The 18,140-nt window shown below is 39.8% G+C and overlaps 1 protein-coding gene across 2 annotated transcripts in view; it reads left to right on the forward strand.

The window, feature by feature from the left end:
• CSNK2A2 (casein kinase 2 alpha 2) overlaps positions 1-17,906 on the forward strand; it is a 44,633-nt gene extending 26,727 nt beyond the window's left edge. The window contains exons 6-12 of one of the 2 annotated variants that reach the window (XM_017502585.2): positions 2,217-2,300; positions 3,091-3,201; positions 3,587-3,688; positions 4,333-4,433; positions 5,275-5,423; positions 6,821-6,914; positions 17,463-17,906. In XM_017502585.2, coding sequence (XP_017358074.1) covers positions 2,217-2,300; positions 3,091-3,201; positions 3,587-3,688; positions 4,333-4,433; positions 5,275-5,423; positions 6,821-6,897 — 624 coding nt within the window. In that variant the 3' untranslated portion in view covers positions 6,898-6,914; positions 17,463-17,906. Of the gene's footprint in view, positions 1-2,216; positions 2,301-3,090; positions 3,202-3,586; positions 3,689-4,332; positions 4,434-5,274; positions 5,424-6,820; positions 6,915-16,091; positions 16,309-17,462 lie in introns of those variants that run through there. The other variant, XM_037729279.1, reaches the window with a different exon arrangement.
• Positions 17,907-18,140: the final 234 nt, after the last annotated feature.

Consider the following 18,140-nt stretch of genomic DNA (forward strand, 5'->3'; position numbering starts at 1 on the left):
AGTGCAGGAATGGAATATTTCCATCGTTGCAGAAAGTCCTGTTGCACGGGGCTGGTAGAGAATTCTGTACCAGCCTGCAGGGCTCTCTTGTGTTCTTCTCTTTAGTGTCTCCTCCTCTGAAGATTATATTCTTATCTCTGTCCCCATAGTTTAGTAGTGCCTATTCTTGATCTTCAAATAACAAGCATCATATATTGTATTGTACTCTTTCCGTTTAGGGAAAAGCACAGATCGGGGGAGCTTATTCCTGGAATGCTAATCCTAGGACTCATTCCCTGGCTTGTGTACTCCTCCAGCAACCTGAGGGTTTAAGTTTCTCCACATTCTTGTCAACACCTGTCAGGTTGCTGGTGGGAGTAAAAGTGATGCAGTCACTTTGGAAGACAATTAGGCAGTTTCTTAAAAAGTTAAACATAGGCCTAGGCCGGGCGTGGTGGCGCACACCTGTAATCCTAGCACTTTGGGAGGCTAAGGCGGGTGAATCACCTGAGGTCGAGGGTTTGAGACCAGCCTGATTAACATGGAGAAACACGGTCTCTACTAAAAATACAAAATTTGCTGGGCATGGTGGAGCATGCCTATAATCCCAGCTACTTGGGAGACTGAGACAGGAGAATCACTTGAACCTGGGAGGTGGATGTTGTGGTGAGCCAAGATCGTACCATTGCATTCAAGAGTGAAAATTTGGTCTAAAAAAAAAAAAAAAATAAGTTGAACTTGGCATACAACCCAGCACTTCCACCCCTAGGAACCTAGGGGAAATGAAAGTATGAGTGGAAACAACCCAAATGTCCATCAGCTAGTAGTGGAATACTACTTAGCAAGGGAGACAACTCGGATGAATCTCAGAAACAGTATGCTGAATGAAAGAAAGTAGACAAAGCACTGTACATGTATGATTTCATTTATGAATGTCCAGAAAAGGCAAACCTATACCAGCAAATAGCAGGTCAGTGGTTGGGAGCAGGGCATGGAGGGGGTCAGGAGTAGTTAGGAGAGGAGATTGACTACAGACAGGCTCACATTTTAGGGGTGATGGAGATGTTCTAAAACTGGATTGCGATAATGGTTGCACAACTCTTTAAATTTATGAAAAACCATTATATACTTAAAATCTTACCTATATATCAATTGTCTTATACAAAGCAATTTTCTCCCTTGGAGAAATAATGTAACGTTAATTATTTTTTCTTTTTTTTTTTTTTTTGAGACAGAGTCTCACTCTGTTGCGTAGGCTAGAGTGCAATGGTGCCATCTTGGCTCACTGCAACCTCCACCTCCCCGGTTCAAGCAGTTCTCGTGCATCAGCCCCACAAGTAGCTGGGACTACAGGTGCCCGCCACCTTGCCTGACTAAATTTTTTGTACTTTGAGTAGAGACGGGGTTTCGCCATGCTGGCCAGGCTGCTCTGGTCTCCTGACCTGAAGTGAGCTGCCTGCCTCAGCCTCCCAAAGTGCTGGGATTACAGGCGTGAGCCACCATGCCTGGCGTGATGATAATTCTTAAAGGCCAGCTGGCTCAGGGATTATATTTAAGGAAAATGTATTTAAGGAAAATACTAAACGTTTGGTCATCTAGAAAACTCATGTGGGACACTTGTGTACAAGATAAGCCATGTTGAAAGATTATTCATGTCCACATAGATGCTGGTCTGTCCCTCGAACCACTGTGAGAGGTGACTCCAGTGAGGTTCCCAAATCTGGTTTATCATCTCTCCAACCCCCTCACTCCCTCCTGGCCTTTTTTGCCTAGGCTGGAGTGCAGTGGTGCCATCTTGCCTCACTGCAGCCTCCGCCTCCTGCGTTCAAGCAGTTCTGCCTCAGCCACCCCAGTAGCTGGGATTACAGGCATGCACCACCATGCCTGGCGTGTTTTTTTTGTAGAGCCATGTTACCCAAGGCTAGTCTCAAACTCCTGACCTCAAGTGATCCACCCGCCTCAGCCTCCCAAAGTGCTGGGATTACAGGCATGAGTCACTGTGACTGGCCTCATCTCATAGCCCTTGCCATTCCCTTCATAGCTCCTTTCTACCAGCTGTAGTGTGCACAGAGAGAAAGGGGTGCCTTCTGAAGCACGCTTTTTTCTCTTTTCATTACAGGCAGCAAGCTGCCCCTTGGGGGACTGTATTCAAGTCAAGGTGTCACAATAAGACTATGGTTGCATTGGGGGATGGTAGAGGGTTTGCTTACTTTTCTCTGTGCTTTCTCACCTAATAGGCTCTGGATTACTGCCACAGCAAGGGAATCATGCACAGGGATGTGAAACCTCACAATGTCATGATAGATCACCAACAGAAAAAGGTACCATTACAGCCAGGTAGCAGCAAGCTTGATTAAAAGGCTTAGCACAGACGGAAAAACTGTCCAGTGCCGTGATGGTTTCTGTAGACCTGTGGTGGGTTTTTTGGCAAACTTTCATTACCATGATTTCTCCCATCTCTGCTGATTTCTACTTTGTATAGCATAGTGCACAAGGAAAGCAGACAGTTTAACTGTAGTCACTTGTTTCATTTTGGTCATAGTTTTCTGGAGGGCCTCAGAAACAAATTACAGCTGGTGGTTTCTGCTTCATTTCTTGATGACCCGCAGACCAATCTGACTGGCCTTAAGAGTACACTTGGGTCCCTCCTATTTTTAATATCCAACTCTGGTTGGCCCTAATCAGTGAATAAGTGGATCATCTAGTATTAGATGAATAAATCACTAGAGCAGTGCTTCAATCCTGGAGTGAGACGTGTCCCCAGCCCTTTCACTGACGCCTGGAGCTTTTAACGAAAGCTGTGAATGATGGGAGAATATTACCGTGTGTAACTGCCTAGAGTTTCTGAATGTAGGCAGAAAAAAAGGGTGAGCTCTATTGATCTAGAGAGTGATGGGCCGGGATAATTTAACATTTTTTAAAAAAGCATTTCAAGTGCTCTGCTCTAAAAATGACCTCTTAAACAGTTGCCGAAAGTGTGATTTTTAAGCCAGCGCACCTGCTCACATTTTTTGTGTGGCCAAATAATTGTTACCTAATGTGATGTGGCCTTGTAAGGCATAGGCATCTAGAAACACTCCTTTTACATGTTTTTTTCTGTCCTATTTGTAGCTGCGACTGATAGATTGGGGTCTGGCAGAATTCTATCATCCCGCTCAGGAGTACAATGTTCGTGTAGCCTCAAGGTACTTCAAGGGACCAGAACTCCTTGTGGACTATCAGGTAAACTTGTTAGCAGAGCTGCTCTGGGTTATTTATACTTGCTTAGGGCTTTTTCTGGTTTGCTGTTTATCTAGTCAGTTTGGATACACTCAAAACCCAGCCATTATTTCATCCCAAAATGCTAATTTTAAGTTTTTTCTCAGCTAGTTTTTTTGGGGGAGCAGAGAAGTTTTTAAATCTAAAATATCTGCAAAGGTCAAATGAAGACTAGATATTCAGATCAGTTCTAGGAGCCAGGAAGTTTAATTTTTTTTTTTTTTTTAAGAAAGAAATTAGCTATGGCCATACCATCATGAACACACCTAATCTTGTCTAAAAAAGAAGTTTTTATCAGAAAAACTGATTTCTAATACCCTTGGCTGATGGATTGTCCTTTTCTTCTCAGATGTACGATTATAGCTTGGACATGTGGAGTTTGGGCTGCATGTTAGCAAGCATGATCTTTCGAAGGGAACCCTTCTTCCATGGACAGGACAACTATGACCAGGTGAGCAAACACTATCTGGTTCTTATTTGTTTGGGGGTGAATGCCAAGCACATAGCATCCTTACATAGGAATACTATCATTGAGCCACTAATCATCTTTCAGTGTCTGCATAGGAGCTTTTCTTCAAGCTAAAGATTGCACAGAATTTTGTCTGTTTATCAGGTCTCCAGAAGTAGAGGCAGATAATGCTATCTGTGCCAAACTTCCAGAATGATTCTGTGAAGAAGTCAGGCACCTCCTTGTCTAATGAAACTAGATGTTAGTCATTGAATTGTGATGCCCCTGTACTAGTCCACCTCTAGAAGATTATTATCATAAGTTGTGTTATTTTTATTTTTTTAAATTGCACTTTAGGTTCTGGGGTACATGTGCAGAACATGCAAGATTGTTGCATAGGTACACATAACAATGTGGTTTGCTGCCTCCATACCCCTGAAGTTGTGTTATTTTAAAGGCAGTTTGGAAATTTGCATTCATGTGAACTCCTTGTCCTTGGGTCTGTCTGCCTGCCCTGGACTCAGATTTGTATCTGGTCCCTGGAGATTAAGTGGTGTGGAAGTCTTCTGATTCCTTGGTACAGCGTCCTCACGGGCTAACAGTGAGTTCTGTGCTCAGTGATTTGGTCAGTTTGTTTTGTGTTACAGCTTGTCCGCATTGCCAAGGTTCTGGGTACAGAGGAGCTGTATGGGTATCTGAAGAAGTATCACATAGACCTAGATCCACACTTCAACGATATCCTGGGACAGTAAGTAAGAGAGAGAAAGAGTGCTTTACCTTACCCTATTTCAGAAGTGGAAAGGTTAGCCAAAATCACTTTCTTTTCCTGTTCTAATTATAGTAAAATGGAAATAGCCATCTTTTCCTATGCATATTTTCTTTAACTTATTTGAGATATTTGATACTTCTCTGAGAGGTAACCTGTTTGTCAATAGAAAAGGGAAACCAAAATCATAATGTTACAGAAAAAAAGTTTTCTGGTACAGCATGTGCTTATTTTTAACGGCCACACTTGGAGAGTGGTGATTCTTCAAATAAGAGCCTTAGTTTGTTTTTTAATTTTTTTACTTCATACCTCTTCAAGATGAAGAGACTTATAATTTCTTCTGATCTCTGTAAAGGATTTTCTATATGATAGCAAATTTTAAAGCGCATTGAGTTTTCAGGTACAGTGCAATAATGTTGAAAAGTAAATGTTTTGTTAATAGTTTTCAAACAGTATTTTATGGAACCTCCCTGTTTCTGAGGCTAGCCCTGGGAAATATATCTGCTGACCAATAAAAATTGCTCACTCTCCTGCACGCCACCCAGAATTGACTGAGAGCCTACAGCATACAAACTAAATTAGAGAGGTTCCATGTATTCTAAATCAGATATAGAAGTTTTACCTAATTCTGTTTATCTAATCACGGAGCACCATTGTGTTTCAGGATGCTATGCTGTAACTGTGGGGCAGCAGGTCAAGTACCAGTTAGAGATTTCACAAGCTTATAATCAGTGCATTATTCTAAGGTTTTGTTGGCTTTAGCCCGAGGAGATAAGGATTCTTATTTAGTCTCAGATGACTAATGCTTCATTTTTCTTCTCAGACATTCAAGGAAACGCTGGGAAAACTTTATCCATAGTGAGAACAGACATCTTGTCAGCCCTGAGGCACTAGATCTTCTGGACAAACTTCTGCGATACGACCATCAACAGAGACTGACTGCCAAAGAGGCCATGGAGCACCCTTACTTCTGTGAGTCTCCAGGGACTTTGTTCAGGGGGTGATTCATTAAAGAGAACACATCTTCCACTCGTTCTCTTTGAGACCAGTTAGGAGAATTCTAGGGTATTTGGATTAGATTATTCCTAAAATTTGGCCTCATTAATTGTAGATGATTGAGACAACTTTGCAGATCAGTTTCTTGATCACCAGAGGTGTTTGCTTATTCACTGGTTGGATCTCCCTTGAGTTCAGGCTGTTTGAATACTTCCTGTCACCCTGAATTCATAGATCACAAGTATCTAAGATTTGCTCTTAAATATCATTTATGTGGAAACCTAACTGAAGATTATTTCTCCCCTCAGAAATCTAGTACTTAAAGGTAGTAAGATAACCATTGTATATTTTGAAAGGAGATGAACAGATGGATGGATAAAAGGAATTTGAGGAAAGGAAAATAGATGGAGAGACTTCACTGAAATCTTGACTGAACTGCTCACTTAGCAGTGTGTACACATTCAGTTTGTGTGCTTGCTTATTGTTCCACATGTGTATGGTTCTCCCCACTGATAACGTGTTTCAAATAAACTTCCGGCTATTACCAGTCTCCTTCCTGGGGAGCAGGGAGGTTGAGAGACTTACCTCAGTTCACTTTCTGAATCAAGATGGAAATGTTTAACCCTTAAAGTTGTGGTCTCTGGCTTGATCAATATGCTGCCTTTCCCTGTCCTTTTTTTTCCTCTGGAGATTAACTAAATTTTTGCCTGAAGAATGTATCACTGTGGTCTTGAACCTGTGGCCCATATGCATAAGGGAGACAGCACATTTAAAAGGCTTCAGCCTTCTAGACCTCAGCCCCAGAGTACTCAGATGTCCCCTCTCCAGTATCTGGCTCAGAAAGCTGTTTTTACCCTTTGAGTTAGATCAAATTAGGATTACTAATGTTTATCACATGTAATTAATGATCTTTCTGCTTTTCTGAATACATGTCATACTTCAATTTGAAAAATTTCAAAGCACTGTTGCTTAAAATGGATTGGTCTTCTAATGGCTCTTTTACTCACCTTTCCTTTAAAGTGCTTATTACTCTACATGCTTTGAAGAAATTAGGGGTTAGAGATGATGTTAGTATTGAAAGAAAATAAAACTAGTAGAAATGTTGAACAGTGGGCAATTGGGGTTTCTATGCCTCTTAGCAGTTGAGTTCATACCCTGAGGAAGTATAAGAGTTGACGGCAATAACAGTTGCTGGTTATTTTTCAGTGTTTGGTTTTTATACGGCCGGAATTCCGTGATTTCTGGCTCCTCTGTTGCCCTCTGACCCTGGCTTGCCTATCAGTCTGTCTCTCAGTCGAAAGCATGGATTTGCCATGGGCGTCTCTCGGCACTCCCCACCCTGATTGCCTGACTTTCCTCCTGCTTTCTTGCAGACCCTGTGGTGAAGGAGCAGTCCCAGCCTTGTGCAGACAATGCTGTGCTTTCCAGTGGTCTCACGGCAGCACGATGAAGACTGGAAAGCGACGGGTAATGCAGCATTGATGCTTGCCAATAAAACCAACCAACCAAACACAAACCTTGAAGGAAAACTACAGTGTGATAAAAAGAAATTCTAATCATTCCTTCTAAATGCAAAGAAGAGTAAAGACCTCTAAAAGTCTGTCAAAAAGCAAGAAAGAAACTCCCCAGTGCTAGTCTCCAGGGAGCTGTCACTGTGGCAGCATGGGGATGCACCTAGTTCAGGATCTAAAGGAGCTCTGCCTCTGGAATGCATGGGAGATAGAGACTCGGAGTTGTTGTACATTTACCTTTGTTTAACAGGGCACCACTGTTGAATTAACCCATTCAGTCAACAAGCTCTGAATGTCTGACTTCCTATCTATTCCATTGTGGTCTGGGTTTCCTTTGGTGAAATTCAGGCTCAAGTTTTAGCGAAATGTCAGCAGTCTATACTGACACACCAGCCTCATTTATGAAAAGGAGATATTAAAACAGTGACAGTATTTTTTTTTAAGCTCTTTACAAATCCATGTTTTATGTATTTTTTTATGACATGAGCTCTCCAGGAAATGTACCTCATCCCTGCAGTTTTCCTCCAAGTGGATTCATTTGGGAGCAAACTGCAGTCACTTTCACAAGAGTCCTCTTTGATGTCAGGAGGGATCATGAAACCTTGCAATGCCATGAACTGGTCCATCGGTGTCATCAAAAGTTCCATGCTAAGTGCATAACTTGGAGCTCACTATAACCTTTGTTGATTTGCCTAACCATAAAATCTTGTTGCTGTTTTTTTGTTTTTTTGGCAGCCTTGTAAGGAGAACTTCACCACTTCCCAGCACATCCCTATGTGTGCGCCTTTTTTAATGCACCTCTCTGAAACAGACCTTTTTGTTCACAACCATAACTAAAGCTGGAAAGTCAGTCTTCAGGCAAGGTGAGGGAGGAAAATATCCCATTAGAATTTTTTCACGAAAGACCGAAAAAAATAACTTTCTCCCACTTCCCTGTATCCCCATGAGATACAGTTTCCCACTGTAATCAGGGTAATATGCATTTGTAAGTTCTGATATGTGACACATTTCTGTGATGGCAAAGATAAGTCTGTCTTGCATGCAGGTACTAGAGTTGTGTGGGCAGGTTCATCTGATAAGCAACTGAGAATAATATACAAGGGGCTTGGGGAAGAAAGTGGTGCTCCTGGAGCAAGTGTTGGATCCATTGTGCTAACCTTCATGTTAGCAGAGAAAGCTAGAGTGTAATAAAAATAGGGCTGATTTCATTTTGGGGACTCAGCACCAACATGGTTTGTAGGCAGTCCCCTCACCCCAGCTGCAGGGCCATGCCACAGCTCTGGGGACTTCACACACCTAGGCTAGAACGAGAGGTGTCTACCACATCACCCTTTAGGATTTCTTTATTAACTATTTAAAAATGCCATACATTTTTATAAGGTTAGATTGTTTGTTTGAAACATTTGTTTACATTCCATATTCCAATAAAATCTTATTGGTATTGGTAGCAGGTCCTATCTCTAAATGTAGATTCTATTTTTGTTGTTTGGTCTGTGGGAACTTAAAATACAAATGAAACTCTTCTCTTATTATAGAGTTGAGTTTATAGAGTAAAAAAATAAAAAATAAGATCCCAAAGCCAAGAAATGCATTCAGTTAAGGTCCTCATACCAATGCTGCCTGCTTGCATTGCACATTCTGTATATTAGTGTAAACATTTGTTCTACCTGAAAGTTAAAAGCAAGATGTGAGCTCTTGCCTATATTGATATGTCAGGCAGCAAAACTCAGTGTTTTGGATTATCAGAAGCCTTCTATTGTGCCCTTATAGGCAATCCTGAAGCGTTGGATATTGTCAGGGAGATGTGCCACTGCGTGTCTTTCCTGCTCCCCCTCCAGTCTCCGTTATCACCAACTCCTCAGCCCTCCCCCCCCCCCTTTTTTTTTAAGTTGCCTGTCCGGACCAGGCAAGAGGAGCCTACTGGAGGGTCTTGGTGAAGCGGTAACCCTATTCCTTTCCCTTGGGTCCCCCAGAGGTAATAAAAGTACCTGGGGGAGAAGAGTCAGGTGATTGGCCTCTGCCTGTCTCTCTGACCATGATGTAGGTGCAGACACAGTCTGCCTGCCTTGTCCTAGGGTTTTGTAACTGCAGCTTTGACACAGACATTCTTCCTTGTAAGCACACAGCTTGCTTTTCCAGCACCTGTACTTTTACCTCTCTTCATGCCTTAGACTTAGAACATAACTGGGCTTGAAATGCTCACCCCTTCCTGGGTCTGGTCTGGACACCTAGGCCATTCTTTCCCAAACTGAAGTGAGTCCAGTTTCAGACTGTCGTCTTTTCCTGCCTCCAAAAACCATTTTTGTTTCCAAACCTAGCTGCCCTGAAATTTTAAGACTACCTAGGTTCGGAGATGGTCTTGGAGAGTTCCAAAAGGGGTGTGTGCGTGTGTGTGTGTGTGTCTGTGTGTGCGTGTGTGTGTCTAATATTTAGACTAAATCATGGTAAATATACGTACCCAGTATCCTTTTCAGTTAGCATATTCTTTCTTAAACTCATCTCAGTACTTTTCATTTGTTTGCATCATTATCTTAAACAGGTTAAAAGTGCCTATGATAAGGACTTAATTATTTCCTAAAGAAAAGCAAAAAATGTGGGGAACAGGGTAGTGTTATACTATCATCTCAGGTACTGCCTATGTTCAAGAACATAGACCTGGTATGGTGAGAACAAAAGGTTCCTATGCCAAATCCAGATGGATATATCATTTGTTGGCTACAAGTGAGCCTAACTGCAAGCTTTGCTTCTGCTGAGAAATCCCATGGTGAGAGCAGAACTCATGAAGTGCTGAGTCATATTTGCATCTCTGGTGTGGTGGCAGTTCACTCTCCCCTGGATGCTGTCAGCTGGCTTGCTTTCATCCTGTCCCTGTAGGCAGAGTAGGTGGCTGGGTAGGAGAAGCCATTGAGTGTACGATGTAGACCAAGCTTGCCTGGGCCTTCTCACCAACCAGAGAAGCGCCGGTGTTGTTCAGTGAGGCATTCAACACCACTCACTCAGCTGGGCCTCCTCCCAGACATTCTGTAACTTGTCAGCACTCACAAGGTTTAAAGCAAATGTGTTCCCTTGCAGAGAGGAAGGTGCTCTCAGACTGATAGAGGAGGCAGACGAACTCGTAATCCTTGGGGACTTGGAGAGAGTGGCTAGGGGAGGGACTGTTAAAAGAAAAGGGACCAATAAGAAAAACCGTCTAAAGGTAGCTCTTGAGGAGGAAATGGACTTCTTGAGGGGATCAATTAGAAGCTACCAAGTTTATGTTCTGGAATGCACCCTGGGGAGGTTGCTGCCCCCTGGATTGGTCCCAGTGGACTGAAAGGTGGTGCTCTCGAGTCAGGTGCTGAGTCCCAGAGAGAGCTGGGTGCCGTGGGGCTCACGGTCCGTGCCTACTCAGGGAAATGACTTAGGTTCTCCCAGGTGCTCTGTTGATAAGGATGGAAGCAGAACTACTTTGAGACACAAGCAACAATTGGAAGAATTTTTTTATATGAATTGAAATAGATCTAAGAGCCCAGTTAACAGTTTCCTTTAATGCCAGTTCAGATTACATGATTAGGAACCTGTGTTGCTGTGTGAGCACCCACAGGAACAAGCAAACTTACTTCCTACAAATAAACGAGGGGATATTAATTGATCAGAGTCACAGTCATTTCAATATAAACCCTTCCGAAAGCAAAAGCAGGGACCACATGAGCACACAAGAAGCCAAAGTTTGTCACTGACCTTAATAAATTAAGACTGAGTAACATCCTGCCTTTAGGAAAAGCTAACCCCAAGGTGGAGACCAGGGCAGGGGACGTGGCAGGGAAGCATGGGGCCAGATCAACCAGTAATAACATGCTTCTGAGCTATGTGGATGTGTAAATGAAAACACCCCCAACTAGATATTGTAGAGGCTGGAAAAATATGTGATGGGATTATACAGGTGATGCATATTTTCGTGTTGAGACTCAACAATGTGCTACAAATGTGATACTTAACCCTGAACTGCATGTATTGGGGATTGTTGTTTTTTTCTTAAGAAAAAAAAGAAAACAACTTTGAATCAATAAATTAACAGTTTAAAAAAAAAAAAAAAGACTAAATGGCAGCTCCAGCACATGTCCACATTTCACATTCCATCTCAGAGTAAACATAATTAATACTTGTTTAAATATTTACCATGACCAACTATGAGCTCTAGGAAGACAGGGACAGATTTCACTCTTACTTATATCTCCAAGAGTTTCGTAGCCCTGGCATATATTAGGCGGTAAACAAAATAAAGCTTGGTGAAACTGAATGTTAAAAAATTCTTCAGCTGTTTAGAAAAAGAACCAGTGCTCATAAGATACTTATTTCATCACACTACAATTTTAATTCCCTCCCCCCACCAAGAAAACAGCATTAATTTATCATTCTTATCAAGATGTCAAGTAAACTGAGTTGTATTCTTTCATTATTGCCATTCATTTTAAATGTTAAGAGAATTTCCTTTTTGAAGGTGAACAAGTTTAATTTAATTATCTCTCTAGTGAACTCTCAGAATCAGAGTTCTCACTGTAATTTTAGTATATAGTTTCTGTGATTCAGGTAGACACATTTCAACAGGGGTCATACCTTGTGATGAAAATGTCAAATTCACATATACTGATGTATTGCATACAAGCCTAGCTTGCAGTTGATAAAACTAGTCTGTCAGTGAAAGACTAATGAGAATGAATTTCATTTCAGGCCTTATAGCTAGTTAATGATGAGAAGAAAAAGTGAGCATAAACAGTTAATTTACTAAATTTTTAAATATAATTCTAAAAGGTAATATGGTTTCCATTGAAATCAAACATACTGTTTTCATTCTTAATGTTCACAAAAGATTTTCATTTTCTTAAGGAGTAAGCCAAGATAAAACGAATAAACGACTTTAAATCATACCATAACCATTTTCAAATATTTTTTCATGCAGCTTTTATGATATAGTGGTATGTTTGTGGCTTCTGCAGATAATATTGAACTGTACTTCAAATAAAGATGACAACAATCTTCTGCTTAAACTGGAGTTGTTGAGGGAATGAATCTCAGATAAAGCAGTTTATGAAGCACAGTCACTCAACTCCAGTAATCATAGGTTAAGAAGAAACATGAGATAAAAGACAAGGCTCATCTCAAAGTATTTATCTACTTATAATCCCTACATGTACGTAATATGAACATAGTTTTTTATACAATTTGTTAAACAAAAGCTTATGGTATAGGTAAGTAGTCTATCAATAGTAAAAATAATTTCTCATTAATTTAATTAGCTATAAATATGCTTGTCAAAATGGCTTCTAAGCAGTAAAATTATGCAAATTTTATTACACCGTATTAAAAAAAAATAGCCAAAAGCAACAGAAATTAATTACCTGCAATAGATGGGTTTATTAACTCAATTGTTTACATTTTACATTTTGAAATATTATAACAGATCTTTAATATGACGTTTATGAAAGTGTAGTTATCTAGGAACTCTAGGGAATGAACAACCAACCTGGCTTAAATATTAAACTACACAGAGAAGACATGATTCAGAAAACAAAAGAGATATAAATTATTGCAGGTGATTTTAAAATAAAGCTTGTGTTTTGAATATAGATATGAATCATAAAAATTAAACATATTTCAGAGCAACCAATGGGTAATATAGAAATAAAAAAATAAAAATATAAAATATGTTGAAACAAAATGAAAACACAACATACCACATATTTAAAATATAACAAAACCAGTACTAAGATAAATATTTATAGCAATAAAGACTTACATTAAAAACAATGAATAGAATTAGAATAGAAATAGAGTGATATCAGATAAACAACCTGATTATGCATCTCCAGGAGATAGGAAAGCAGAAACAAAATCCAAAATTAGTAGAAGGAAATAATTACTATCAGAACAGAACTGAGCTATAGAAAGACTAAAAAAATACAAAGGAAAAACAAAATGACACAATAATTTGCTGAAAAGTTAAACAAAACTGACAGATCATCAGCTGAGCTAACTAAGAAAAAGGATCCACATATATAAAACCACTTACAAAAAAGAAGACATTACAAGTGATAAAACAGAAATACAAAGGATTATTAGAGACTATTATAACTATACATCAAATAATTGGAAAACTTAGAACAAATGGTTAAATTTCTACACAAATACAACCTAGAAAGATTGAAGCATGAAGAAATAAAAACACGAACAGATCAGTACTAATTAGATCATTACAAAGTCTCCTATTAAAAAAACAAGTTTAAAACTGCTGCTTCACTGCTGAATTCTACCAAACATTTAAAAAGAATACCATTCTTATCAAATTATTCCAAACTGAAGAGAAAGAAATACATCTAAATCTGTTTTGTGAGGCCAGCATTAGCCTAATGCCAGACAAGAATAAACAAACAAAAAAATAGAAAACTACAGACCAATATATCTGTTGAAAATAGATGTAAAATTTGTACACCAATTATTACTGTCCCTAATTTGACAATACATTGAAAATATCATTCATTATGATCAATTGGTATTTATCCCAGGGATGCAAGAATAGTTCAAAATATGCATATTCATAAGGGTGATTAATCACATCAGAAAAATCAGGACAAAAATCATATGACTATTGCAAAAGTTGCTGAAGTTATTCAATAAAATTCAACATCCTTGCATGATAAAAACTCACAACAAATTGGATATGTGAAGAGCAAACCACAAAACGACAAAGGCCATATATGGCAACCACAGCTAATACCATAGTAAACAGAGAAAAATTGAATGCCTTTTTGCCAAGATATGGAACAAGACAAGAATGGTCCCTTTCAGCACTTTTTAATATATATTATTAAAATACACATGTATCCAACTGGAAATGGAGGGAGATTTTTTTTACTTAATATTTTTCTAAAATATCAATATCAAACCTAACATAAAATTTTAGAATTCCCTTTCAAACAAAAACAAGTTTTCTACCATGAACGATTCTGTTTAACATTTTTCTTGACCATCGTTGTTGTCAAATCAAAGTACTGATAATATCTAGTGTTGGCAAAGATGTGAGGAAGCAGAAGCTCTCACATCCTCCAGAGGAGATATTTTCTCCAAAGTAATTGCACCCATTAAATCATTTTGGAGAAAATTATTGCATTGTTTAGAAATGTTCAAACACTTCTACTTTTCAACCTGTCCCCTCAGAGATATGGTCCTAGGAGACATGCTTAAGCTTAGTTGGAATACCATTTCAGGCAATAGTGACATTTTATTATTAAGGTAAGGTATACATACATTTTGGTTAATTAATGTGAGCATACATTATAAAAATGTTAAAAGGAATAGGTTTAAAAACCTTTATAACTATGAAAACAGTAACATAAACCAAATCTTTCAAAAAGAAAATTATTAAATTCAAAATATAAGAGAGTGAGAAAAGGGGAGGTGAAAGGAGAGAAAAGAAAAATAAGAAATTATAAATGTTTTCTTCAGGACCATCATTTTTAGATTTTAATCTCCAAGTCACTTATTTTGTTTTTATGGCTTTATTTCTTAGTGTATAGACACAAACACATATACACATGCACACAGACCCAAACAGCAGAATTTTCCAAATGTTTATGAAAATGCATATTATAAAAAATACACATTAATTTTAAAAGATTTTTTTGCCAAAATAAACTCATACTAACTTAATATGTCTGAATAGGATCTAGTTTGAGGTATCAGAAGGATAAAAAATCAGTTTGAAAAGTGCCCCTATAACAGCAACATGAATTCTGCCAAAATGAAACCAAGAACAAACATTAAATTTATGGAAAAACTTGAGTGGAAAAACGGTGAAATTCTTGATGTTTTACAACGTGTTTAAAGAGACAATGCCCAAAAGAAATCATGGGTTTACAAAGGAGTAACACATTTTAAGAAGGAATGAGAGAATACTGAAGATGAAGCCCACAGTAGCAGACCATCCACATGAATCTGCAAGGACAAAAATTATCTTGTTCGTGCCCTAAATGAAGCATACCAATGGTTAACAGAAGAAACAATAACCAACACTACTGACATCTCAATTGATTCAGCTTACACAATTCTTACTGAAAATTTGATGCTGAGCAAACTTTTCACTCAATGAGTGCCAAATCTATTGTACTCAAATTAGCCACAGACAAGAGCAAAGGTTTCAATCAAAATTTTAAACAAGTTGGATCAAAATCCTGAAACATTTCTTGGAAGACTTGTGATAGGTGATGAAACACCTTTATCAGCATGATCCCAAAGACAGAGCTCAATCAAAGCAATAGCTACCAAGAGGTGAAATGGGTCCAGTCAAAACAAAAGTGGGCCAGTCAAGAGCAAACATCATGGCAACTGTTTCTTGGTATTCTCAAGGTATTTTGTTTGTTGGCTTTCTGGAGGTACAAACAATGATAACAACTCATCTTGTTATAAGAGCGTTTTGAGAAATTTATCCAAAGCTTTAGCAAAAAAACACCTAGGAAAGCTTTACCAGAGAGTTCCTCTCCACCATAACAATGTTCCTGCTCACTTCTCTCATCAAAAAAGGGGGATTTTGTTGAAGTTTTCATGGGAAATCATTAGCCTCCCCATAGTCCTGATTTGGCACTTTTTGACTTCTTGTATTCTAATCTTAGAAAATATTTAGGACAACCATTTCTCTTCAGTGCATAATGTAAAAAAGAACAAATTAACGTGGTTAAATTCCCAAGATACTCATCTCTTTAAGGATAAACTAAATGGCTAGTATCGCCACTTACAAAAGTATCTTAAACTTGATGGAGCTTATGTTGAGAAAATCAATTTAAATTTTTTATTTTTATCTTTCAATTTCACTTTTATGAAGTTTTGAAATCCTCTTGTGTGTGTGTATTCATATACATACATATATACCCATATAAACATGTACATACTTAGTATAAATATTCTAATGAGTGTTATTTGTACTCATCACCAGTTTCNTAAGAAAAAACAACTTTGAATCAATAAATTAACAGTTTTTCACCTGCTGGCTCTTCTTGCTGTAAATGGTGACTAAGAGGTTGGGACAGAAATCTTGACAACTAGTGGAAAACTTGGATAATCTTCAAGGACCATGGAGCCTTCTGTTTCCTTCTGTTTGCAGAAAAGCAACACTGCCTGGGTTGTGATCCTTTACAAGTGACTACTTCAGACACAATTGGCCACCTCTTTGTATCACTGGATGACTGATGTATGATTTATGTGCTGCTGCCCTTAGAGGGAAGAAAAATGCCATGTTAAATCCTGTTTTCTTAAATAAAAATGTTGACAATAACCAGCCTTCCCAAGTGGGAGACAAACCATTGCTATGAGGACCTTAACTTGTATTTCCTGTCTCTTTGGGGAGAAGGGAGGGATAAACTTTGAAATGCAAAGATGTATGTTACACCTTGGTGTGAAGACTTTCCTTTAGCAGAAGTGGGGCTAGAGTGTCCTGGTGGGAGTGTTCCATTTGTATGTACTTGACTCTGAGTCACGCCACTCAGATACCTGCTTCTTGGGATTGACTGTTTTAGTGTATGACTTTAACCTTGTGGCCAAGTGTTCTGCATTCGTGAAACTCCCTCCCTAGCCCCATTCCTTGCAGCACATGCTATTATTTGGCAGATGGTGGGGTCTTTAATTAGTGTGCTTTCTCCTCACTGAGCCTCTGTGAAGTTGGGTGCTTCGAATCGGCTGAAGTGCTTAAGGCAAATACAGTCATTTCTTTCTTAACCTTATGCACCACACAGCCCTTTACAAATACTACGCAGTGGAACCCTTCCTTTACCCAAAGAAAGTTTTCATGAAGTGATGCTGTGTGTGTGACAGCTTCCCAGGTGCATATTCCTTTCTCAGCACTGTAGTGCTGTTCCGGGAGGCACTGCTGCTAGAATCCCACTGCTGGCATCTCACCACCCACTCGCTATGCTGGACATGGAAGGAGAAATGAGGTTTTCAGGCCATGCCAGGCAGCTAGCTGTTTCCAGGGGAGAGTTAAAAATATTTGAGCTCACTTACTGCTCTTTATTAGTGGACTCAGCCCTTTTTCTGAGTAAATACAGATCCCTTCTTAGTCCCAAGACACCTCAAATAATCAGGTCAGGTCTGAGGGGGACCTAGAGCTGATTGCTGAACTTGTAGCTTGACTGGTACAGAATGGTCAAGAGTCTTCGAGCCTTCTCCATCAGCGCCCTGGACTTGAGGGATGGGGTGGGGTAGGGTAGGAGACTGGGTCACAACACGTGCCCAGAGCACCCTTCCTGTGACAGAAGGCTGTGCTAGAGACCACTCTGTCACGGTGATCAGAAGAGGAAGAAGGCAGAGGGTACTGTTGGAAACCTGAACTCAAAGCAAGTTCTCGCAAGGTTCACCAAGTGGCATGGGAAGGCCAAGCTTGTATTCTAGCACAGGCCCTCCTCCCACAGGTGGAGGCCTCCCTCGCCTGCTCAGGTTGATTAATGCCATCTTTCCCTCCTCCCATCTCTTTCCCCAGGTCTGTTGCGGTTCTCCCACTTTTCCATAAGCAGAACAAGAACCAAATCAAACGTCTTAACGCGTATAGAGAGATCACGTTCCGTGAGCAGACAAAACGGTGGCAGGTTTGGCAAGCACGAACTAGACCAAGCGAAGGGCAGCCCACCACCGTATATCAAACCTCACTTCCGAATGTAAAAGGCTCACTGGCCTTTGGCTTCCTGTTGACTTCTTCCCGACCCAGAAAGCATGGGGAATGTGAAGGGTATGCAGAATGTTGTTGGTTACTGTTGCTCCCCAAGCCCCTCAGCTCATCCCGTGGCCGCCTGGTTTTCAGCAAACCACGCTAACTAGCTGACCACAGACTCCACAGTGGGGGGACAGGGGCAGTATGTGGCATGGCGGCAGTTACATATTATTATTTTAAAAGTATATATTATTGAATAAAAGGTTTTAAAAGAAACGTATGGAGAGTTTTCAGTATGGAAAGGGCCATCAACTGGGACCTGTGACTCAGGACGAGACAAAAGCGCATTCATGCCAGGTTCTAACCACATGAAGCAGGAGAGGTCCCCGGGGCAAGGCAGGCCAGTTTTCACTTTTGTTTTGAGATGGGTTCTTGCTCTATGATGGAGGCTGGAGTGCAGTGGCACTACCATAGCTGACTACAGCCTCCACCTCCTGGCCTCGTGTGAGC

This window comes from Cebus imitator, unplaced genomic scaffold, assembly GCF_001604975.1.
Source record: "Cebus imitator isolate Cc_AM_T3 unplaced genomic scaffold, Cebus_imitator-1.0 Scaffold297, whole genome shotgun sequence".
NCBI lineage: Eukaryota > Metazoa > Chordata > Mammalia > Primates > Cebidae > Cebus > Cebus imitator.